This window comes from Aythya ferina (assembly GCF_964211825.1).
Source record: "Aythya ferina genome assembly, chromosome: 8".
In the NCBI taxonomy this organism is placed as follows: Eukaryota; Metazoa; Chordata; class Aves; order Anseriformes; family Anatidae; genus Aythya; species Aythya ferina.
The window spans coordinates 30,657,909-30,683,321 of NC_140304.1; the positions used below are offsets into that span (position 1 = coordinate 30,657,909).

The 25,413-nt window shown below is 42.6% G+C and overlaps 1 protein-coding gene across 7 annotated transcripts in view; it reads left to right on the forward strand.

The window, feature by feature from the left end:
* Window positions 1–25,413, forward strand: part of PATJ (PATJ crumbs cell polarity complex component) — a 145,582-nt gene that overhangs the window by 64,235 nt on the left and 55,934 nt on the right. For all 7 annotated transcript variants that reach the window (XM_084528545.1, XM_084528543.1, XM_084528549.1 and 4 more), the window contains one exon: window positions 22,598–22,794. In XM_084528545.1, coding sequence (XP_084384671.1) covers window positions 22,598–22,794 — 197 coding nt within the window. The remainder of the gene's footprint in view (window positions 1–22,597; window positions 22,795–25,413) is intronic.

A 25,413-nucleotide genomic window follows, 5' to 3' on the forward strand; every position in this document is an offset into this window, starting at 1 on the left:
GAGGTCTAGAGGGCTTGCTTTGGCAGTGCTGTCAGCAGAGGAAGTCAAAAGTTATGCTTTACCATTGGAATTGGGGTGGCAGTTGAGCAGGCCTAGGTTGAGAACCACAGGTGCGTAGTCCTCACCCTAAAAAGTTGCAGTTGATTTCTGGCATTGCTGTTCATATCAAATATTTGCCTTTAAAAAGAAAATTTTGCTAATTTGTTGATTCAGTGCTGTTCAGAGAGAAACTCCAATTTTTGTAGTGTCTTTTATGGGAAAGGTTCTGCAGCTCTTCAGCCTGTTTTATTTATGCAGGGAATCGCAATGATTATCACTCTGCAATCATTTAGGGACCTAAAAAGTAGGATGTAGTGCAATTTGAGAGCTTCCCACAGCATGACTGAGATTCCAGGATACTACTTTGTTAATTCCAACGCTGGATAAATGGGATATTATTATCCATAGCTTGTCTTCCAATAAAATATTTAGGGATATTAAAGTTGCAGTTAGGAATCCTAAATTAGTTTTTAATGAGTCACTTTGATTTTTTGATTATTTTTTTTACACACTATTGTACTAAAACAGCATACGTGCTTGTTGGTTTTTTTTTGTTGTTGTTGTTTGTTTGTTTGTATGTTTTTTCAACTGTGATGTTGCTCCTCATCTTGCGCTTTGGAGTGTTATTTGCCCTAGTATGGGCAAGACAAAGCTGAGGGACACTGTGGTCGCTTTTGACCTTGAAGCAACTGTGGCTCCCACTCAGAGTGGGATTTCTTCTTCCTTGCTGGCAGTGGTGTGCCATTGAAGCAGAGATGATTAATGAGATTGGTTAGTTTGTCGCTCTTAAGGTCTTATTGGTGGGGATGAAAAAGATTTTGAAATGTATTTCTCACGGAAACTGTGATGAGGGCACAGAAGCAGGGTTTTCATCTCAGCGTCTGTTAATTTAAGGGAAAGTTGGTAGTTCTTGAACCAACTGAGATTTTTCCAGAATGTTTTTACTGAGTTTGCCATCTTACCTGTTTGCTGTATGCAAGTTAGTTACCTCAAGAAGGTATTTTTGTATTTTGGGGGGTGATAGTCACAAGGAGCATTTCACTACAAACTCAGTGAATGTCAGATTAAACGTATCCCGTACTTCCAAACCACCTCTGCTTCTAAAACACCAATTGTAGCAAACTGATTTCAGCTTGTTATTAATTATTTATAATTCTCAGTTAAGGATTAGATTTGATAACTAGCCTCTCATACCCAGTTATGTAATTAGGATCTTCCTCTGTCAGTGTGCCTGATAGACCTAAGTTAATACTTTGCACAGAAGTAATTTCTTATTAATGGGCTTGATCATTTTTAGCTGTTCTGCAGTTCCTAATGATCTTGCCAGCTGAGACCAACAGCTGAAAAGGTAAAGCTACTGATAGTAAATTCATCAATCTTAGCAGATTTGGCAGCAGCAAGCAGGTCTGTTCAGATGACTCTCCTTCTCTCTACCTTTTTTACTCACTGAAGTTGAATGTTTTGCTGTAACTGTCTTAGCCATGAATCCTGGAAAACCAAGATATGCATTTACCACTTTATTCTTCCCCATCTAATTCTATTTTTTGAAAATAAAAATCAGACTATGGAGTCTTAAACTGAATTTGTACCTCAACCTTTTAAGCATGTTAGAAACGACCTAACTGTGCTTAACAATGTTATTAAGCATCTTGGCAGCTGGGGAATGAGTTTTACAGAGTCTGTTTTCTGTGATCACTTGAAGTCCTCTCTCTAAGTTCCAGTACAGTGGTATTTATGTGATCGACTTAACGTTGTTGAATTTTATCCGTATTTTTGAGCACCATTCCCAGAAATCTCAGTCCAGGCCTGTACCTGCCCTTTTAACAATGTCTATTTGTTATTTAACATTTTCATATTGGTCCATTCCTTACCCATTTAATCTACTAGCTCTACTGTTTTTGTACATTTAACTAATTATTTACTGAGCTTCACTGAACAATAGGTGAATTACATTTATTGTTTTCTGTATTTAGAAGATCAGGTATCTTAAAAGGCGTTCAGGTAAATTCACATCATAGTCCCTCCTTCCTTCGTTTACTTTCTGTAGTTCTCAGTCTGTGCTAATAGCGTAGAAGGTCTTAGGAGGCATTTTGAGGTGGGACAGCTGTTAAAGCTATGCACTCTGATTGTTCTCCTCGTGGATATTTTATTTTTAGTATTCTTATTAATGTAACTTCAGTGTTGTGAACCTACTCAACAATTTCCTTCATACTCTGGAAGTAGTTCACTTGGTATACTTGATGGTTTTTTTCCTTGCTTGTCATTTGTTCCATCCCATCCTCCCGTCTTTTGCCTCATGCTCTTCATCATTCCCCATATTGAAAACGAAAACAAATCACTTAAGTCGTCCTACCATAACAGAGAAAATTTTTCTTTCCTTTCTGTCCTGTCCATATGGCATCGCAGTCTCCGTGTTTTGTCTGTTTTCTCTTTAAGGTGTCTGAATAACCTTTTGGTATTGATTTAATTTCCCCTGTGGGATCTAAATCCACTTGCCTTTTGGCAGTGCTCCCTTTTACTTCTGCTTTTCCAGCACTGAAACTGTAGCATTCATTGCTGACTTGTAGCCGTTATTTCTTGTAAATGTTCTGCCTTTTCATTTCAGAGGAGGTTTTTGATCCAAATAGGGTGAATCCTTGCTGGATATAGAACTTCTGCATAGTTCTTGGTTTAGAGAAACCCCATACATCCTCCATGTTTCTGTGATTTAATTGCTGAACCCTGTTAACTTTGCAAAGGAGGTCCAGCATTTTATTTATTTATTTTCAAATGTCTTCTTGTATCCAAGGCCCTTAGCTTCAGACCTGCTTCTCCTTACATTTCAGATTAATTTGAGCCACGACTACCTCCAAGATCATTACAAGTTCCCAAATAGTGTTTTGCCAGATTTTGAGGGCAAGTTGAAAATACCATTTCCTCTTGTTCTGTTATTTTTCTTCCTAGTGATGCTGTTGAATCTTTGTCAGCATTCAGCTCCAACTGTGTAGTGTGCTTCTTGTTTACTTTTTCCTTTGACTATGCTGTATTGAAGTGTTAACTGGAAGCCTTAAAACAGTTTTGTAAAACTTGAAGCATGTCAGCAGGAATGGTAGTTACATTGGTAATAGCTGGAGAAGGAAGACCAAACTTACAGGACTTGTAGAATAATATGTTTTATTGCTTTCTTATTTAACTCTTGGTCAGATCAGTTTATTAATTCTTAATCCTGCTGCTGCAAAAAAAAAAAAAAAAAAAAGACTTCAAAATGCTTCGTCCTATAGACCCGGAAATATTACAGTGTAAGTTCAGAGTTTTTTCCTCCCCATATTAGAAAGTCCATAAGGAAGAGTTAATAACTGTTAATAAGAGTTAATAACAGAGGTTATTTTGGAGGACATCACTTTCCAAGAAGATTTTTTTAAGGTTTCCGAAACCTTAAAAACATCACGTTTTGAATAGGATTAAAAAAAAATGAAAACAAGTAAAAGGAGGGAAGAGCACACAAAGAAGCTATTTGTACTGGCAAGCAGCTGTGCTCCAGGCTGTGTCAATAGGCAGGGGTGTGTTTTCCTTCGGTGGCGGATGGCTGTAGGTGTGCGCTAAGGCTCTGCTAATAGACTAATGTGCACCCTGGTGTGGCTTATTGCAGTAATGAGGGGTTAGTTGTAAAAAGAAGTGGAGGAAATGGATGGGCAGAGGAGTTGGTAATGGAATGTTTTGTAAGCTTTTCTTTGGGGCATTTCTAACTGTACACTTTAGATATTTTTTTGTGATAGAGTTGAAGCAATCATAGGTAAAGACCTTAAGAATATATAGAAAACTAAAGAGACATCTGCTGAAAGAACTTGGCCCCCTTAATTTCAATAGATATTTTATTTTTTGGTAAAACTCCTTGTCTAGTTAAGAGACTGAGATTGATCTGGTTGGTTTCAAATAAGTTTAAAATAATAAAAATAGATAAAAATTTGTGAAAGGTGACTTAGATAATGGACTAGATGCTTCTATGCTCAGACTTCCTGTCTGCAGGGATATTTAACTGTATCTAATAAGGGGGTAATAATGCCCCCCTCCTTCTATTTTGTCTGTAGATAATGCAAAAATCAATGAAGCTGTAAGAAAGCATAATGATTAATCTTCTTAAAACGCTTTTGAGGAATGGTGGCTTCTCTACCAAAAGAAGAGATTTTAAAACTTCTCTAGTGTTTTGACCCTGCATTTCCCATCGTGATAAATCTGTGGCTGCTTAGGGTGGAACGGGTGAGTGCGTGTGGGAGTTGGTTCACACAAACCCACTCTGCCCATTGCCCACTTGGGGTTGGGTTGGTGTTAGAGAGCACATGGGTATGGCAGCAGAGCACCCTCACCATTCAGACCCAAGGCTTTTAGGAGCTTGCATAGGGTCACAGATGTCCGTACTCCAGCGTGAGGATGAGGGCTTTCATTAAAAACAACAGGTAAAGTGCAATAGAGCTCAGCTGAGATGTGACAAGAGGGTATGGTCAAGTATGTGGGGTGTGAAAATATGACCTCAGGAAGTCTCTGTGTCCTGTTGTGGGTGAAGATGACAAAGCTGTCATTGTCACTTCAGAAAAACACCAGAGTTATTAACAGTAACTAAATAAAAACAAAGAAACATTCATAAATCAATTTAAGTCTTGAGAATCTGACATTATGTAAAGCAGTGCTACAACAGAGGAGAAGCAAATTTGAATTTCATTTTAATTTTGGGGGGAGGGTGAAGAAAACAACCCCAAACCTGGGATCTTCAGGTGAGGCAGCTTGTGTAGCCAAACACTGCCTCTCCAATAGATGTCACTGCAATCAACAGCAAATAGAGATGATGTTCAAAGAGCAAGATGTAGCCTGGAAAAATGCTTCAAGCATTAAGAAAATAAAATACTGAAAACATGATAATTAAAATTTTTAATTTTCTGAAATCTAGAAACAAGGATATTTAGTACAGTGCATTTCCAAAGATCATGCAAGAGCCAGGATTTGACAAATAGAGCGGTGACATTTTTTTTGCTTCGTGTTAATCTCTGTTTAATATGACTCTGTACTGCTAATCTTCTTTACCCATACTTATTCTGACCCGTAATTAGATAAAATATTGAAGTTTTGTTACCAGCCCTAATGTAGCATCCAGAAAGGTTTTGCATTCCAGGCAGACTTGCAAGCCGTTGTGCCACATGAGGATAGATCACAGCGTTGGTGTCACTGTAGTTAGAGGTTGGGGGTTAGTTTGGGCTTTTGTTATTTGGCTCTTTCTATTTTTTTTTAACTCTGTTTGTGAATCACATACACAGTTTTCAGCATCTGATGAAGTATTGCAAAAGGAAATTACATTTTTGATGAATTAATAGTAAAATTGCAGCTGGGACTTCTTGTATTTTTTTTTTTTTTACTGTGTGCTTGTACATAATGCACTGAACAGATGGCTTTGTGTGTGCTGTGATACATATTCTAAAGAAAGGACAATGAACTTTAAAAATGAACAAATTAATGGTATTAACAAAATAACTATTAGAGTATTTTGAGTTGTTTAAATGTACCATTTGGCACAGAGAATTAGTAAGGATTTCCCCAAATGAATAAGTATGTTTATAAATTGAGAGAGATTTTTATCTTTTTGTAATTACTAAATGAGGGATTTTGCTTCTCTTCAATATTTTGGTTCAACAGACTCATTGTTGTAAAACTGATACTGCTTATTCAGAGTTGCAGCAAAATGCAAGTTATGATGAAGTTTGAATTTTTCTTGTGCTTCTAATAACAGATTGGTTTTGTTTTCTGACACGTTAAAAAACAACAACAACAACAAAAATTCATGAATGCATATCAGTGTTGGGAAACTGCAAGATTTGCAGCGTTGGAAAACAACACATTTAGTGAAGCCATTTGACTGAGAAATTCATTTTTTTTTAACCCCTGTATTTGCATGAAAAGGATGCTTGGATAAATAATGTTCATTAACTGTTACTTTGCCGTGCAGTGGGTCATTAAGCGTGATAGTACCTGCAGCGAGCAGTGACATAAACAAACGTTTGAGGTGACTCGTGTTTGGGGACAGAGATGTAATTCGAATGCTAGCAGAGCAAGGCAGTGCACAAACAGCAGCCGTAGAGCATCAGTGGGTCAGATGTGGGAAACCAGGGAGCTGCTTCTCCCTGCATACTTTCATAGGCAGCTTTCATCTGCTGGCAGATGTAACTGTTAGCTTGTGGGTAGCTTGAAATTAATATAATTGATGGCATCTCATAATAGAAACAGACAGACGGTTTGCCCTTAAGGAGAGAAAAATCTCAGAAAAATAGGCCCAAGGTCGTCAGAAGAAAGACAAGCACTGAGTCTGTGTATGATGAGGATTTGAGCTGCTTACAGCATTGAATGTTTGTCAGGAATGCAGATATCTTGAAGTACATGCTGGTACAGCAATGGTACAAGGGGGTTTCCCAGGTAAGGATTCGGATCTATCTCTATATTGTATTTGTTTCCAGCAAGTCATTTTAAGCATTTTTAGTGATATTTTAGAACTAGTGAAGTGCTGGAGATTAGAAAATAATAGCACAGATCTTATTATTTTTTTTTCCTCAGTTTAAAGCATGGACATTTAGCATGATTAGAATACTGAATGCATTTAATGTCTTTAAAATATTTTGTCTTGTGTTTCCTTATAAATCACTGTTTCATTGTAGGTGGGTGTTCAACATTGTTATATACAAAACTGATGCAAGCACGCCAGTGCTTAAAGTATAAGAATTCCTAGCATTAAATTTCTTGCTATATAGAATAATCTACTCTTCCATAACTGTTATTGTAATGTAGAGACAGATGGCTGAATTTTCTTCACTTTGCTTGTTAAGAATGTGTTAGGTAAATGTTTTTAGACTAAAATAAAAAGCTGCTGGGGAATCTAAACTGAATATTCAGCATTTTCTTAGTATAAGGAGGCAAAACAAGAATAAAGCAATGTGATAGTAAACAAATGAGCTATTTGCAATGAAGGATAATCTAATCTTTAAATATTGCCTTAGATTGCATTTGTTCTTAGGTATGATCTTTTCTACCAACACAAGCCAGGTATCCAGAGAATAGCATTAAAATGCTAGGCATGAAATATACTGATTTGATGTTTTAAGGTTATTAAATTGTTTCAGGCTTGGTGCAGGTAGCTTATGTTTTTGGGGGTCTTTGATCTTATGCAGGTGTTACAGATAAGCAATTTCATATAACTCCCATCATAGATGGAAGATGATGTCTGTGGTATAAATCTGCATATACAAGTATCACTGTACAAACTTGCTAAGAGAGGATAATAATACAGGTATATGTTTATATTACTCTCATTGAAGAACAATATCACTGCAATGACTTGCAACTAAAGATATATAAACAAGAATGCAAATATTTAAAGAAATAAATGAAAGACAAATACTAGCCCATAAAAGGTGGTTATGTGTTTATCTTCTTGAACGTCTGGTTTTGAGATAGGAAGATATCTTTCATCATTACCATCATAAATTATGTTGCTCCACTGCACAAAAAAAAAAACCAAAACCTTCTGCTTATGCATCATGTCTTGTCCAGACTAGCAAAGAATGGCTTTTAGTTGGAATACAGAATAGATTATTTGCATAATAGCTCTGCTCCAAAATGGTCTGTTTGGTTTAAACAGTAACTCCTCCAAATATGTAGTGGAAGCAAACCTCTAACAGAAGGGGAAGTAAAAATGTGAAATGACAATAATTTTATTCCTTACAGATGTTACTTAATTTTCTGCAATATTATACTAATTGAGACAGCTGTCCAGAATAACTTCTTTAACTGTTTGAGAAAGTTGAGGTTTTTTTCCTCCTCAGTCTTAAGTGTTGATTCTCTCTTATTCGACACAGTGGCTTAGGGGCTAGTCATCAATTTACCTTCTGCTTTGTACAGATATATAATTGCTCTTTATCAGACTAGCTGGCATTTAAAGAGCGATCCAGAATATTTATCTGTAGGTATGCTAGCTATAGTACACCACAAGACTACCAAACTGTTTCATGGCATGTTGTAGCTACATGCATGTTGAAAACCACTTGCAAGCTAATGACGTGAGGAAGGATACACACACACATATGCACATGTGTGGGTGTGCACGAAAGCCTTTGGTATCTGCATTAGATGAACATCTCTATTTTATTAGCAAATTCGAAATATTTCTGCTATATTGAAATTAGAAGAGATGTTGTGGTGATGGGCTAAAGGGCAGGTAGTTCTTCCTGCTATCCCAGAAGCAATAATGAGCCTTTTATTAGTAGTATATTTACAGGCATGTCTGTTTGCCTTGTCAGTGTTTAGAGATCGCAGCTTGAGCTTTTCAGTCTCTGTCTCATAACAAAAAGTTATTAGGGGCAATGTTAAAGCATCGATCTTTTGGGAATCATCAAGGAAGCAACAGCTTTCTGTTGCTGTGAATGTAAAAAGTGCGTGTCTGCTGAGAGGAGGTCTGAGGAGCAAAGCCCTCCGAAGCTGAGGACCCAGGGCTGTGCTGGCATCCCTCTGCAGAGAGCTGTGTGTGTGGGCAGCATCTGCGGCTGCTGGCTCCTGTTCTGCATGGGCCTGCTGGTGCTTGTTGGCAGTGAGGGGTGAGTGCCTTCATCGAGACAACCATCGATCCCGTTGTGCACTGATAGGTGCCTGCACACGAGGAGCCCGATCTGCCTGTGTGCAGTTTACCTTTGGAAAGTATTTCCAATGGGCAGGTGGCACATCAGTCTCTGACCAGTGGCTTCTTGGTGCTGTGTGCTCCCTGCTCTCCCACTGCCCTGGATCCGTAACCAGCCAGTGCCAGGATCCACAGCTGTAATTCAAGATCCAGGAGCCGAGTCAGCCTTGGCATCATATGCTGGGGTCGTTTTGAAGAAGGTAAGGGAGAAGGGGGAGCATGGTGGAGCAATGGGATTTGTTGGGTAGAGCATGCAACAGGAGAATAGGGCAGGTAAGGGGACTGTTTGGGTCTTCGTCTGGGGGAAGGACGAGGCTGAAGTGTGGAGGAGGACCCCAGTCTTCTGCACATCTTTGTGTGCACAGAGTCCAGCAGAGAGCCAGCAGCTGCTGCTATTCCTAAGAGCAGTGCCTGAGCAAACTGAATTTGGGAATTGTTGTTCAGGTAATGAGAGTAGTACTGCCAGGTGACAGAGCTACGGGTGGATTACATAGCTGGTAAACCTTGACTTCCTCATACCATTTTGTGGTTTTTCTGTAGATACCAGATGCTTTCAACTTTTTTTTGTTTAATGCCTTAGGTATTTTCAGAGTTTTTTTGTATCACTTACCTGAAAACCAAGTGCATTTGCTATCACGTATATATAAATATGTTGTCTTTTATCTGAAAATTCAGAACCATAAGCTTAAGCTGTGTTATTTGACCTGTCAGTGTTAAATTTATGTATTATACTGAACCAGGTGCTCTGTAAAGTGGGGTGGGAAGTTGCCGTTTCCATGGCATGATGATCCTGGGAATATTGTGAGATATTGAACCTAAGTCTCGTATCTGTAACACTTGGTTGCTTAGGGTGGAACCACATACTGGAATTAGGAGTAATTTGGAGGGAAATGCCTTAGTGTGTAGGCACAAGGCATTCGTTTGTGTGTGCACGTGGCATTCAGTTGTGCCTATTTACAATCTGCTTGCGCGAGCAGAGAGTTTTTACTCCATCCAACAATTCCTCAAGATATTATACTGTGTTTTCTATCCCTCACAGTGTTTTGGCAGTAAACAGCAAGCAGTAGCACTTGCTGTACCTTAAAACAACACCCAAGTGTATATCCCATAGGGCTGCGGCCTGCAGCTGGCCTGGCAGGGCCCTGAGGGCCTGACCTGTGGGGCCGCGCAGCCGCAGCCATTGCTGGGCAGGATCAGGGAGCAGATCCTGAGGAGATCCCTCAGCCCCTGCCACTTGGCCCTTCAGACCTGGGTGTCTGCTCTGTGCTGGATTGTAAACCTTACTGCATACTGTGTTCTGAACCAACAAGTATGTTTCTTTCAGGTGTTTGGCAATAAACTCAATTTGAAACCACGCAGAAGTCTGCCTGTGATTTCCTCCATTTTGTAACCTGTTATCCTCTTAGGGATATGACAGGTTATTTGGGGATTATCACAGTATCATTTTGTTGTGTATCGTTACTGTATTTGAATAGGCAATGCAGCAATTTTACAGCGAGACCTCATTTCGGGATTGAGTTGTTAGGTGCGGAAGATGTGATTTTTGAAACACTGCTTTTCAAGGGAAGAAATCCATTAAGTGAACAGCCTGACAGAGTGGCGAGCAGTCAGCGAGGTGTCATTGAAGGGGCGAGAGAAGAGTAGGAGGGAAAGAAATGAGATGAGACCAGGACTTGATGGACGAGGGAGTAAGTAGAGCTGTATGCAAGGATGAGCACGGGCAGCTTATGAGCGAGGGCCAAGAATGCCATTGAAAGGGATTTTATGAGGAATGGGGAGCGCAGCAAGGCCTGTCGGCCACAGAATGATGCAGTCATGCTTTTGTGCATGCAGGAGGCACGTTGTGGCATTGTAAATGGGACGGACTCGCACAGTGACACACGGCAGGGAGACAGCCTCCTCCAAGGGCTGAGCCAGCAGCAGCTGCCAGCAGCGCAGGCGGATGGCTCTTGGCGTCGGAGCAAACTGAAGGGCTAACCCTTTTGGCACCCCTTGCTGGGTCGTTACAGCAGCCAGTCGGTACATCTGCTCTGGCCCTTCCTCCCTGTCCCTGGAGAGCTGTGTCGGCAGATCCCTCCTTTTCCAGCTCAGCTGCTGCCTGCCCCCTGCACGGAGGGGTTGAGGATGGGGTACCCATTGGGTGCTCTCTGTGCTGCCTGCAGTGAGGAGTTGAGTGTGGAGTTGTGAAGAGTTTAACGAGGACTTCTGTGAGTACTGCAGCTAATGAAGTTGGATTCCTACGGATTTGTGTCTCCTGCTCGACTGACTTGGGTGTCAAGGAAGGTGTGAGCTCTGATTTAAGCTTTTCCTGCAATTGGAGCATTTCTAAGGGCTTTCTCTCATGTGAATTCTTTGGTGCTTTAATAAAGTGTGATCTCACACTGAAGCCTTTCCCTCAGTCAGGGAATTTATCAGCATTCTCTCCCCTGCACAGCTGCCTATTTTCATGAACCTTTTATAGTACCTTTGAGACCTCTAGTCCACTGTCAGACTTGCATCAAATCGGCCAGCAGGTTCAAAAGTTTTGGGGCAGGAGCTTGGATGCACAAGGTGTGATTGCAGAAGTTTCCTTTCTAGAGGAAAGCAGAATAAAATGATTTACCATCTTAGAATTTAACTTAATGTAAATTAAGGGATTAAAATATAAGGAATAAACACTGGAATATAACCCCTGGACCGCAGTTGGGTAGACCTCGTGTCTGTTCTAGCTTGGTTAGTCTGTTGGATGTCTTGTTTGGCCATGTGTGGTAAGATACACAAAGCATCTTGACCCATCTGGAGCATCATGCCACAGGCTCTGGAGGTTAGATGGCCATTTAAATTTTAAAAATAAATAAAAGGCAGGATCCATGGAGTTCCAGCTTACCTGAAAGACACTGTTTATTCATGAGGACCAAGATTTGGAAGCCTCTGGATCATCCCTTTTAAAGGCTAAATTCATGCAAATGAAAAAATCAGTTGAATATAAGCTAAAAAAAAAATACAGTAAAAACTACTATACCCCAGTCTTATTTTTCCCTTTTTTTTTTTTTTTTTTTTTTTTAACTCTCTCTCTGAGTTGATTTCCTCCTCCAGTCAGAGTGGAAAAAGTAAGTCTATTTAATATGGTCAAGTTTATCCGTTTAGCTCTTCTCCTTTGGATAAATCCTTGGAGGTGGATTTCTTTTTTCTTTTTCTAGAAGGAAAAAAAATGTGCTTGGCATACTGACATATTGCAAGCATTTTTAAAATACATCATCAATTTCATGATTATAATTACTGTTATTTAAAAATGCCCAAGACTTAATGCATTAATATCTTTATTTCATTAAATACATTAAAGTGAAGCTATTTTTTACCTAATGGCATATTTTGATACTGAAAAAAAAAATGACTGTTAAAATACTCTGTTCACTTGTTTGCAATTTTATTTTTATTCTGCAGAGAAGTGAATGCCGTGCTCAAAATTGCTTATGTGAAATGTGGTATAAGCAGAGATGCCTGCTAATCCTTCACTTCGTTTTACTCTTTGAGAAACAGAAAATAGGTCTGCTGCACTCTGTCCTTTGGAGAGATTAAAAAAGTCAGAATAGAATTTCCAATACAAAATATTCTCTTATTTAATCAAGTTATTAAGTTGTATGATGTCATAAGTGTAGCTTAAACCTGATTAACTGCTTGGATAGACTCTCAAGACAGCTGATTAACTAAGATGTATGGTTTGTTTGTGGAGAGCATACAACTTTTAGGATTTCACAATGATTTTAAATAGTGTTTTTTTGTGTGGTGAGGAATTGTTTATCTATTCATCTGCCCAGGTCCCCTCACCTTTACCTTGTCACCCTCCTTTAATATTTTGTTATTTCTCAGGCTGAACCTCCACCACATGATGTGATATGACTGCAGACAAAAAGGGGGATCGCTGTGTGCATGTCCCCACTCCAGTTGTTTAAGGTGTTGGGGTGATTGTTGCCCTTCCCTTCCTCAGCCTGTTCAGCCAACTCATCCAGCAGAAACCTGTGCTGCCATTAAGCAGGACTGGTTTTCTGGTGGGTTAGTGACCTGCACTCTCTCAGCCCTCCTGAAACAGGAGAGGAGAGAGGGTTTGTGTTCAAGGTGGGAGCACAGCCAGGCACCAACGCTTGCTTTTGGCCAAGCCTTGTAGCTCTGTGGCTGGCTCGGGAAGGGGATCCTGTGGAGTAAGATCACTCACCCCAGGAGAGATGAGCTGGGTATTAAAAATCTCGTTTAGAAATGTGGAAGCAGGTAAGTAGGTCCCTGTCTTTGCGTGCCTCTCTTGGACTTGAAGCTTTATGTAAAGAGCCAGTAGCTGCCAGCTGCTGGCTATGCCATCAGCTCATGTCTCTGTTTCACTTGGAGTGCTGTGATGAATGCAGTAGGCATCACAAGCAGGATATACACATCATAGTTGAAGACAGAAAAGATATAGTAGAATAATTATTAGTGGGTAATTTTGTATACAGAAAAGGTTTTAGAGTGAAATTATGGCTGTGCAGTTGTTTTGTTCTAAGGTACATAAATCAGAAGTCTCCAGCACGGTCAGGTGTTGCAGTCATTTTCCTTCTTTATTCTGCATTTTACCTTGGCAATCAAAGGCAAGCCGTGACATTGGGGAACTCTGCATTATGCTTAAAAGACAAACAAAAACTCTGAGCATTCCTTGGTGTTGCAAAAAGCTAGAAAAGGTGACTCAATTGCAGTTTGATAGCTCAAAGACCCAGGACCTAGAACCGACCCAGGGTTACTCTTCTGAAATGTTTGGGCTCAGTGGGGGTACTGCATGGCGTGGGGAGGTGTGGCGTGAGCTGTGCCTCTACTGCTTATCGAACACGTTGCTTCCTGGCTGCATACCCAGAAGTGTGCAGTGATGGGACGGACATGGAGCACATCAAAATGCAGTGCAGGGCTGGCTTTAAGTAGCTGAGACCTCTCAGAAAGAAAGGGGAATGGGAGACCATAGTTTCAGCGTCCTTTGCAAAACCAGGGGATCCTAAAACTCATCTGATAGCTTGGGAGTGTTTGAGCAGCTGTAATCAGTTCGGTGGAAGACTGACAGTGTGTGAGCCTAGCAAAATGCTGTTTCTTAATAGCTCCCTGAATCATAGAAATGGAGGAGACAAATAATACTAAGCAGTGTTGTGGGGACGGTCAGATCTGCTTGTCTGCTCTGTCTGCAAGTACTCCCTATCCCATTAAGTCCTCTCAAAGCTGGATATGCATCTTATTAATATTAAGCTGCTTTTTATTTAAATTGTATTTGAACTAGTTTTCTGCTTTCAAACGTACATTGTAAATCTTCAATAGCAACTTCCATAAAGATCTGAGCATACTCTAATCAATTAACATAACCTAAATGACAAAAGTGCATATTTGGGAAATGTATGCATTCACCCAGAGAATTAGGAGAAATCTGGACCTGGAGTTGCCTGTAAGAAGCCAGCTCTTGACTTTTTCTTCAGCTGCCTGAAACAAAGACCTATTCTCTCCACAGCTTATTCAGCTAATTCAGTGGGAATAAAAATAGCTTATCGAACTCGAACAAATTGTTAGAAGCTGGAAAAGGATATTTTTCTTTTCAAGTCCGTGAATAAAAACCGAGAGTGTGAAGTTGAGAGTTGTCAGTTTGAAAATTATGGAAGTGTTTGTGGCCGCGGCGTGATGGCAGAACCTCCTCTGAGGTCCCTGCGCGGCGCTTTTCGTTAACTAGGTGTCGGTGAAGGCCCAAAGACAGACAGAAGGAAATCTTTGACAAAGTGGGAATTGGACCATTTAAAAATGTTTTTTATCACCGTGGAACCTTTTGGTGCAATTCGGTCTCTGCTGTGGGCAACAATACAGTTGTTTAATGCTCCAATTTTAAATGACTATTTATTTTATTAAAAAAAAAAAAAATCTTATTAGTCAAAGTTGGCATATTTGAATGTAATATTTTTATTACAAAGCTGTTTCTTGTGTTTTAATTGCATTCTAATTCCTGTCCAAATACAAATGGTGTATTTCACTAGGAAATGTATATACTGTAAAAGAAATGTTGTTCAAAATATCTGACGTACGTGATAAATATTGAGCATCAACAGATGTATATTAAGTTGTGTTTCCTTAAGTGCTCGTGTAGTATTTTATCTCCATAGTTGGCATACAGAAGGCACAGACTATGTAAATACCATCTTTTGTCACAGATAAATGTATTTTTAGTGGTAAATAACCAGTAGTAATCATTATTTAGCAAAAGAACTGAAAACTTTAAAAAGAAAACAAAATACTAAACAGGGTTAAAACTTACTGTTAAGATCCCTGCATTAAATCACATCTCAAATAGCTGATTTTATCTGCCTTCCCTGGGCCTTCTCCCTGTTCAGGCTCTCTTTTCTATCACGTGGCCGTGTGGGTATTTTCCATGGCTTTACCCTGCTGGATGACTCATCCGACTTTAATCTTTTCTAATCATTGTCACAGCATATTTTAAAAATTGCTATACAAACAGATTTAGACTACTGTGGTGTGTTTTTTTTTATATATATAAATTTAATTTAGCCTGTGTCAAGTCTGTTACCTAGCATTGCTGCCTTGCCAGGCCGTGCTTCCCCAGCAGAGCAAGCGATCGTGTCAGGGTCATCCCTCTCCAGCCTGCTCTTTTCCCAGCCAGGTCTTTCTTTATTTTTTTCTCCCTCTGTCCTTTTCCTAGGATCAATTTTCAGCCAGTTCAGCGAGTGGGTGGTATTGTGGCTTGTTATTGCAACAGCTTTTACGGAAGCTTTATGTTTTCTGGTCTACATTTCACCAGTAGTGTCAATTCCTCTGAAGGAAGCTCTTCCTTTAAGTCCAAAAGTTTCATTTTTTTTTATCCTGTCCACCTTTAGATGGAGGAGGTTCAGGATCCCATTGCAGATTCACAGATTCAGAGTGAATCACTGTGCAAGAGATGTCTCATCGTCTTCTGAGAGGTGTTCCCTGTGCTCCCTTTCCAGTTACTTACAGCTGGGAAAGTGGGGGCTCGGCCCATGGGAGCCTTCGTTAGGTAACAAACTTCCAGGTTTTGACCACAGTCTGATGCCGTTCGCTTTAATGAGGCTTGGTGCAGAAAGATTCCGAGATAATGACTGTGCTGGTCTTTTTGTGGGAACATCATTATTTAAAGATGAAACACTGTCAGGTCGAGTTACTCTGTTGCTGTCAGGGGAGGAAGAATTTAAATTTCACAATATTAATTTGTTAATGTGGAGACCAAGCAGAAAAGCAGTGGATTAGAGCTCTCCTAGTATTCCTTGTTCAGACTCGCACACACTTGGTCTTCCTTCTAACGAGCAAGCAGCTTTCAGATGCAGGTGTAGAGGAGAACGGACCGCACAACGTGAGCAGCAGCAAAATGGGAGCCAAGCAACGTGAGCAGGAGCCAAACAGAAAGCCTGCTCCTACTAAAAAGTTGCTTAGAAAAGAGATCTTTATCCAAGTTGTGAGTATTTTTCCAAAACTCCATTGTAAAATGGGTCATTGAAACATCCTCTGTCACAGCCTCTGTGTATCTCATTGTCTGAGCACGTCGTGCACCCTTCCAGGTCACCCTGACAATCGGGTGCAACAGCCACAGTGCAGAGGCCAGAAGAATTTCAAATTTCCTTGAGACTGAGCAGAGGGGAATCAGAATTTGAGTCTGCTGACACTGCTAACACGTGCTGGCCTCCCAAAGAGCTGTGTTAGGTCAGCCTCAGCTCTCCTCGAGCCCACCGGCTCCAACAACCAAGCCTTATCTCCGGGCTGCTCTGTGCCATCACTGCTGGCTCAGCTGGCAGCCCTGGTATTTTGGTCTTAGATGACTGATGGCACAACATAACACAGTGTGATATTACACAGAAGAGTATTTTTCTGTGGGATTTCTTCAGCTACCTCCTCAACAGCCTAGAAATGGGGTCTACGTCGGCTGTCTTTTGAGACTGTACCGTGGTTTAAGGCTGTAATGAGATGAAAATGTCTACACCTTTCGTGGGCCCGAGCGTCAGCTGTGACGTGATCTATTTCTATGCATAACTATTTGCATGCTCAAAGAGGGTTTTATCAAAGGGAAAATGTCTTTGTTGCTGTTTGACTGCATGTAATCAACCGGTGGCAGTAGGAAGCTCAAGCAGCTACTCGTTCTGCGCATCTCCTAGCCAGATAAAAACGTTTCTCAGACACGAGGAGTAGGCAAGAAACACGCGGGCAGCTTTTGCCAGCCTTTTCCAGCACAGTCTGTGAGGTGGTGGCATCGTCAGCTGGAGCTCAGCAGTCAGCGCTCCGCGGGAGTGACTGATTGCTGGATCACAGCACCCAGAGGAGGTCACTTCTGAGTAAACCCGAGCGCTTTGATGAGGGTTAATGCATAATTTGAAAGGCAAATGAGTGGAAGTATTGTGTGCAGGGGAGAGGAGATTCCCTTATAATCAGCGGTTATTAGCATCAGGACGTTGTGTTCAGCATGCTTTCGCTAAATCTTCTTTTAAGTGTTGAGGATCTCACATCAGTCTGAATAGACTCGTCACGTCCTTCTCATCTAATTAAAACCGCTGAGAAAGATGCAGCATCCCTTCCTCCCTGCTCAGAGAACTTAAATGCTGTGTAAAGCAACTGCGGCTTCTAGAAGGAAGCTTTGGGCCTGAAATGGGGGAAAAGTATCTGGCAGAAGTCTGTCTGTTCAAAATAAGGTGGTGATGCAGGTCCGTGGTGTTGCGGGCTGCAGCTGGCCTGTTTTTTCAGGCAGGGCTAAATGCCTCTTTAGATATCCTGTTCTCTAGGGTGTGATGGTTCCTTGGTTGTAGGAGGAAAGAAATAACGATTAGATAACTGTTTCTAAATGCCACCTGCTCCTGGGAACAAAACAAAATGGTATTTGAAGTGGATTATGGAGATTCTCATTACACCCTTGTTCCTGGATTAGTCAGAGATTACTAGGAGAAACTTTTACCTTCTCGTGTAGGAAGGGTGATGTGAGGGACAAGTAGGATTTAAGGAAAGCATTGGAGGAGACAGGAACTTTTGGTGAGCTGCAAAGCAGTGCAAGCATTTGTGTGGCATGAGAGGAGCAAACCCAGATGGGAACCTGAGCTGATGGCAGCGATCAGAGGTACCAAATAACTGCCTGAATCCCTTCACACATGAAAGAAAAAAGGCAGCCTTCAAGCGAGGGTAAGGATACTGGTTTGGGAGAGTGTAACTTGGTTTTTGCTTGTGCTTGGGTGGGTTGCATTTGTAAGGGTAGGAAGCCCATGCTAGCTGCTCATTTAGAGAAGGCTTAGCCAGCGGGGCACCTAATGCACGCTCCCTCCCTTGTATGTTTAAGCTGCTGAGCTTTGGGATACAAAGGGAACCCCACAGCTGCCCCATCCCACCCCCAGGTGCTCCCTGCCTGCCTGGCTGCAGATGAGAGCACCCCCAAAGGTGTACAAGCTCCAGCAGTCGCCATCCTCTCCTCTCCTCCCCCCAGGGAGGGGGACGGGGCATAGCAAGAGTCTGGCTCTTCCATTTAGGGTTGCCAGCGTTGAATACAACTGCCCTATTTTTCTCTCGTGTGCTGGTCACTGAGAGAAGAATGCAAATTAAGTTACGGAATTTAAGAAAGCATTGCAGAAATCATCTTCCCTCTATCGGTTTAAAGCTTATGAAAACAGACAAGTGCATCGCTTCTGAGATAAGGTTTGGAGAACTGCTTGCCTCCTCGGAGCTGAATGGAGAGCTAGCGGGAAGATTAAAACAATCAGCTTATTATATTATTAGTAGTGGGAGAATTCTAAACCCCACTTGTTCAATTACGGTCCCTTAAATATGCTTATTTGGGTTCTTGTAAATTGTAATCAGTAAATTAGACACGCTGCCCTCGCAGCTCGAGGGTTAGCTTTCAAGGGACTTCCCACTTTAAAAAAAATAAATAAATAACAAATAAAAAATGTTTAGAGTGAAATCAAGAAGGGAATTAGTTGTTTGATATGCAAGGATGGCTCCGCGTGGGGGATGCCGGATGCATCCTGATAGCTATCTGCCGAAGGCAAAGCCTCGCTGCTGGTGCTGCAGCGCTGCTGGCCCAGCAGAGGAGTCTCAGAAAAGGCGTGGGCTGTGCCCGTGCTGTGTGCCACGCGATGGGAACAGGAGCTAACAACGTGGCAGTGAACACGGGCTGATAAATGGGGCCGTCGTCGAGTCTCCAGAAGCCAGCCTATGTTGCTAATAGTTGTCTGAGGCGGCGCAAGAGGAATGGAAAATCCTCGCTGTCGCCTCCTACACGCAAACATGGGCTGTCCGTAATTTCTGTAGTGTTTTGCCTCTCCCCCCTCTTTTTGTTTTGTGTCAACAGTTTTAATATCAGGTATTCGATCCCAACACCAGTCAGATGGCCGAGTCCAGGGCTTGTTCTGCCCTCTTCTTACTTTCCTGGGCGGGCTGATTGCATCGTGCGGAGACAGCCTTCAAAGAGAAATCCCTCTTCCCTTTCAGCTCCTTGAACGGGAGGTTTCAGCAGGTGTGGGAAGCGGGCTCCTCGGCCTTTTGCAAGTGTTTTGTGTGGCTTTGCAATGCAAAGAGCCTCTGGCCTTCCTGGCAAGCGACGTGTTTCTTCAGTGCAGTTAAATTGTGTGTTTGTAGCAATGCTACATCATGCAAGCTCAGTGTCCTGACCATATCTTCCCCATTTATTTCCCTTATCTCTCTTTAATATAATAGGGATAGCAGCTGAGGCAGGGAAACATACGCAGCAGCATAATAGTACGTTGTCTGAGAGCAGTTGTCTTCCATTTCCAGGGTTTCTCTTCTGAAATGCAATTGTCTGCTAATGTCACCGGGAAACGCGACTGCAGGAGCGATGGCTGGAGTGCATGCCTCTGCTTTTGGCTCACGCTGCATCCGTACAGTATTTTTAAAAGCAACTGGCTACAACCTTGGCTAATTAAATGCCGCTGACGAGCTGTGTTTGCAGAAGTTGTGGTAGGCACGTTGTCACCGAGCGGGGAAACTGCTCCGCAGCGCCAGCACAAAACGCGCCGCGTCCCACGGGCACGGCAGTAACAACCAAATTACAATTGCCTCGTGTAAAGGATCTGGTAATGAAGGCAGATAATGGAATTCTTCGCCAAAGCAGATGCTAACTGGCTCCCCGATGCTAGGCAGGGAACTGGAAAGTGAGACCAGCTGGGGGCAGAGGGAACAGCTGAAAAAGGCATTAAAAAGGAGACGCCTTGGATCCGCGTTTGTTTAAGCAGTAAATACTTGTTTAAAAGAACCTTATAAGATTCTTATTAAGAGGCAAACTGAGAATAGGATTACACCGTTACAGGAAGGCAGCGGGATGCCCAGAGGAAAGCCGTGTGCGGATCGGAGGAGGGAGGCACCAGCAGCAGCAGGAACAGCGCCTTGCCTTGCCGCTCGCACCGCCAGGCGGGCGGCCGAGGACAGCCCTGGGAATCGTGTGATTGTGGGAGGTGGCGCTTGTGCCAGCCACAACCTTCTGCTGCTCCAGGAGGAGACGGCGTGCCGCATAGGGGAGCCCTGGTTTTAAGGGTAGGGCATAGGGCGGGCTCCTCTCATCCCTCAGTGTGTGAACGCGCACACGGCTGCAGCTCCTGCGGCTGCACGTGCTGGTCGTGCCCTCCTGCCCCGCTGGAAGGGGTTTGCTTGCAGCATCGCCTTGGCTGTCCACATAATTGCTTCATAAATGAATGTGATGATTCAATGAAGGGCTTCGTACAGGCAGAGGTTTCCCTCTAAGTATGGATTGTCCAAACAAAAGCACATGGTGAGGCAACCCTTTTTAAAAAAAAAAAAAAAAAAAAAAGAAGCTGTCCCTCAAGATGTGCTGCTTCATCTGCACAGCGTTGAAGCGTGCGTCTTCTCCTTTTCTCATCTTTTCTGATGCACTCTAACAGGTTCAGTTTGCTGTCAGCTTGTGCTAGGCAGAAAATGATGGTCTTCAAGCCTGGACTTCATTTAATGGGAAAAAAAGAACATTAAAACCCTGGTGCTGTATGAAACGTGCACAGCTGCGGTGCTGCTGGCGCCTGCCCTACCTCCAGGAGCAGCACTTCCAGGACCTTCCCCGCTTGCTGCTTTTTGGCAGGAGGCGTCCCGCATACCAAGCAGAAAAATCACACTTCCCAAATTCAAGTAGCAAATCACACCGCTAATTACTTTTTGACCCCATTAGTTAGGAAATATATTACAGGGCCGCGCAGCTACACGGGTTGCCATTTAATGCAGTTCTGTGAACTTTTGGCATGTAATTGATAGTAACGAGCAAGGTTTCTAATTTGTCATGATATCCTGAGTTTGTGCAGACCTCTGCAGGGCTTTACAAGCTCAGCTCTCCGGGGAAAGCGTCTAGCCCTTAATATAACCCTCCCAAGCTTTTAGGCTCAGGCTCCAGGCCACCAGGGGTTTGGGACAAGGCAGGGAAACGCCAGCCTGGAAATACAGCAAGGGGAGAGCTGGTTGCTGCCCTGGCTGTGGGTTTTACCCTTGGGTGCCTCTGGGGCTGGAGATAGAGGCTGCTTGGGTGCCCCTGCCAAATTGTGAGGGGCTGCTGGGGCTGGGGAAGGACCTTGGAGAAGGGCCAGGGCTGGCGCTGTCACCCTGGCATCCTGCATCTGCTTCGTCCAGTCCTTCCAGCCCTCTTTATTCACTTTTTGGTGCTTCCCTCTCACCTTCCCCAGCTCCTTTCCCCTTTCCTTTGTTGTCATGGAAACACACTACGGTGGTTTAAATCGTGCTATCGAAACACACTTCCCGTGGTGGAATGGTAATAGCTAATATTGATCTAGCTGCTGCTGACTCAGGGCTATGGCTGAGCATGTAATATCTCCTCTCGCTCTTCTTAATGCATAATGCAGCAGTTTCTTTCACCTTGGGCTCTGCGCTGAAGGTGATACCCAGGCCCAGCAAAGCCCCACGATCTGCTGTTTTAAGATGTGGCCCAGCTGTGGTGGTGGGTGCAGCTGGTGTTACAGAGCTGGCTGCAAAAACCACAGAGGACAAACAGAGAGCAAAAAATACCCTTGCTGCATTTGACCCTTGTAAGCCAGAGTTACAGATGTCCACATGCCGGCGGTGAAAAGACAGTCAGATTAAACTGTCAGCGTGCTCGGTTCCACTGATGTGCAGTGTGCTCCAAATAACTTTGTGAGTATATTGCATTCTGTCACAGAAACGCTTGAAATGCAGACAAAAGACAAATAACGGCCTTAATATCAAGTGAAGCTGCCTTTAAAGCCATAATCATTCACCTGCATTGTCACTGACATCTGCACAGCAGCACGTAAGGCTAAGTGGAGCATCATAACTGTATTCCTGAAGCACCAGAAAGAAGCAAAATAAAAGATTTTATCTCGAGATGTGGATTTGCAGTATGTTTGTAATGTAGGCTTTTCCGTTTCCTACAACAGGTAGTTAACCAGCTCCAACTTTATGAGGGTTTTTGTAAGGTGAGATTGGGGTACCTCTAGAATCCCCTTGTTTACCCTCTTTTCAAAACATTTCTGTTTTAGAAACAGTCTATTTAATACATAATTAAAATAATGCCGTTCTCACATGGACACAATTTGCAGCTGATACTGCATTTTGATCCTTTAGTGCTACAGGGACAACCGGATGGCTTCCCGCTGTCCAGGGATGCCCAGGGTAAAGATGCATCACTGAGAGCAGTGTCCTGTCTCTTTTTGTGGCCTTAGCTGTTTGGAAAGCGAGTGGAGGGAATGCAGGGGTTAGGTACAACACGTCACCTTGGATTCTCTGCTGCAATTACCTCTGTTAATAAAGTCTAGATTCTGTGAATTCATCTATCTCTAGCATCTTTGTGTGTCTGTGAGCATCTGCACGTAGATTATCTTGTATCACAACTCATTTTATGTTTCTTTGTAGAAAAAATCAGGCAAAGATATGCAGATCTACCAGGAGAGTTGCACATTATCGAGCTTGAGAAAGACAAAAATGGGCTTGGACTGAGCCTTGCTGGCAACAAGGACCGATCTCGTATGAGCATCTTTGTGGTTGGGATCAATCCAGACGGACCTGCGGGACGAGATGGGAGGATGCATATTGGCGATGAGCTTCTAGAGGTGAGTGTCTTCCCTAACTACTAAATAAGGATCATATGGAGAGAGGGAGAGGCATATGTGAGGCCATCAACTGAACCTTAAATAAAGCCTTCAAGTGGAATTGGGTGACTGAGGCAAGGAACTGCACTGATTTATGCCAACTGAGAACTTGCCCTTTGGCAGGTAAATGTGTTTTCAGTGAAACAAAAATCATCGGCCTGTGAAAACTAATGTCTTGTCAGTGAGGTCTGTGCTCTCAGCATGTTCACAAGCTATGCTCAGGGAGGGACTGTTGAAAGGCAGGAAGGGAATAGTAAATCTGTCCTTGTAGCCTGTATGTGGTTTTGCAGGGAAATTCACACCTTACATTAAGAAAGAAAAAAAGCTAAACCCCCTCAAAGTTACCATATGTGTTTTTACAGATGATAGGGATATCCCCCATCCTGAAAATAAAAGCTCATGCTGTAATCTGTTTTGATTTGTTGTAACTTAAAATACTTATTTTCTTTAGTCGTGTCTGGCACAAATTCGCTGACGAGGGAAAAGAGCTCATCAGCAAGCAGAGTATTTTGTCTTCTCTTTTTCTGCTTTCTCCTTGCTTCACCTTCGGATAGCAAACACACATTTCCTGCACTTCATCTGATTTTTGGCTGCTGCCAAATGCCACTTTTCTGCAGTACCTGCAGCGGATCCCCATGTCATGATTGCTTCAGCAGTTTAAAAAATCAGCCGTCCCTGGGGATCTTTCCTTTAGAAAGAAGCTTTCACAGAAGAGCAGGTATACAGCGACCTACCGCTCTCCATGGGTGGTGATTTTTGATCTTTCAGCAACTCGCTGTGGCATCAGAGAACCAACTATTTTCTCATGTTTCTTGACTTGAGAAAAAGCAATTTGACTGCCTGGGGATACCTTGGGAGTACTCAGAATTTTCTAAGCATTTGTCATTGTCTAACAGTTCTGTAATTACAGGTTTTCAATGCACGTGGTACAAGAAAGGTTTGTTTTGCTAGAATAACAGCACCATCTGAAGCTTATTATTTTCTTCTTAAGTGTGATAAATGGTATGAAGGTCTATACCTTGCTGAAGTCGTGTAGGTAAATGACTTTTTTCTTCAAATTTGTTTCCTTTTCCTGGCACCAGATTCTAATGGTAGAAAAAATAAATTGTTGAGTATTGGCATATACCAGTTGAAAGGATCTGTGGGACTGTTTTTCTGTATGTCATAGGCCAGGTAGTTAAAGAGAAACTTGAAAGAACCTTTTGTATTGGTACGCTTCCCTACAAAGAGGGATTCACAGAGGTTTTCTTGTATCTCATGAGTAATTCCTTGTGGTGATTGTTTGATCTAACGCTAAACGTTGCTGTACATGAAGCATCTGTGATTAATCACAGGTATCTCAAGGCTTGGGGTTTACATGCATGTGCTGTGTTATGAGCAGCAGTTTCAAAAATGTTGCGTTGCCCGAATTCCTCTCCCTGTCGAGTCGGAGATAAAGTGGTTTTTCCTTCAGTGGAAGAGAAGTGATGTTTGGTATCTCAAAAACGCAATATTTCAAATAAACTGTAGTTCAAAGGGCCTTCAGTAACTACCTCTCGTGTTTACCTTTGCAGTCAAATTAAAGGTGTGTCACGAGCGGGCAGAGGTGTGAGCGCTTCTGAAAGGATGTGGTGATCTCATGCCAGTCCCCAGTGAGCTTGTATCCCGTGTCAAAACATCCTGCATTACAAAGGAGCGGGCTGTGTATTAGTCATGTACAGATGTCTTATGTTCACACCAGCGGTCAATTATTCAGAGCTCTGTTTTTTGCCTTTTGAAAGCATTTCGGTGTTGGATGTGAGCAGCACTGAGATGGAACTAATGGGCATGTACACTGGCAGGTTTGTTCAGTAAGCAGGAGGTTCAGTATCCATTTCAGTAACCATCAGGAATCCCCATTTCTGAGAAATATGCAGGTCACGGAGGTAGGAATATGACTGTGTTTCTTCCCTGCCAATCGTGCAGGGGTCGGGGCAGTCGGCTGGCTTCACTTCCAGAGGCAGTTAGAGCATCAAAGGCTGCTGGAGGAGCACTAACAGCAAACTTAAAGCGTTCAGGAAGTGACGGGGTCCAGATTGTTTGTTTTTTGTTTTTCTGCTTAAAGACTTAAAATTGGACTGTTAGTACAAAAGCGCTTGTCTTCCATGGGACCCTCACCTCATTCATGGCCCTGGACAGTCTGGTACTGAGGAAGGAGCCTCTGGTCCTTTGGGTGGTGCTGCCCTGCAGGTAAGGTTTCCATCACTCTGCCTGCAGGCTAAGCTGCTGCTCGTTGCCCACTAATAAAAAAAACTTGAAGCCATTATCCTCGGTGTTCTCATCAGTTTGTCAGCAGATAGACCACCCTCAATTCTCCTCTCACTGAATGTTTTAAATGTGTTTGCATCTGCAACTTTGTTTGCTCATCAGTTTTGAATATGTGGCCATATCAGCAAGGGAAGGATCCACATCTTAAAAAAGCATCTAGAGTGACTCCTGTTGGCCAGTGTTGCTCCATGAAAGCAGCAGACGCTGTTGCAGCACGTGCAGGTTATTCCTCTCGGCTGCTGGGGGAAGGTTAACAGGTACCTGTATGGATCTTATCTGTTTTTTTTCTTTGAA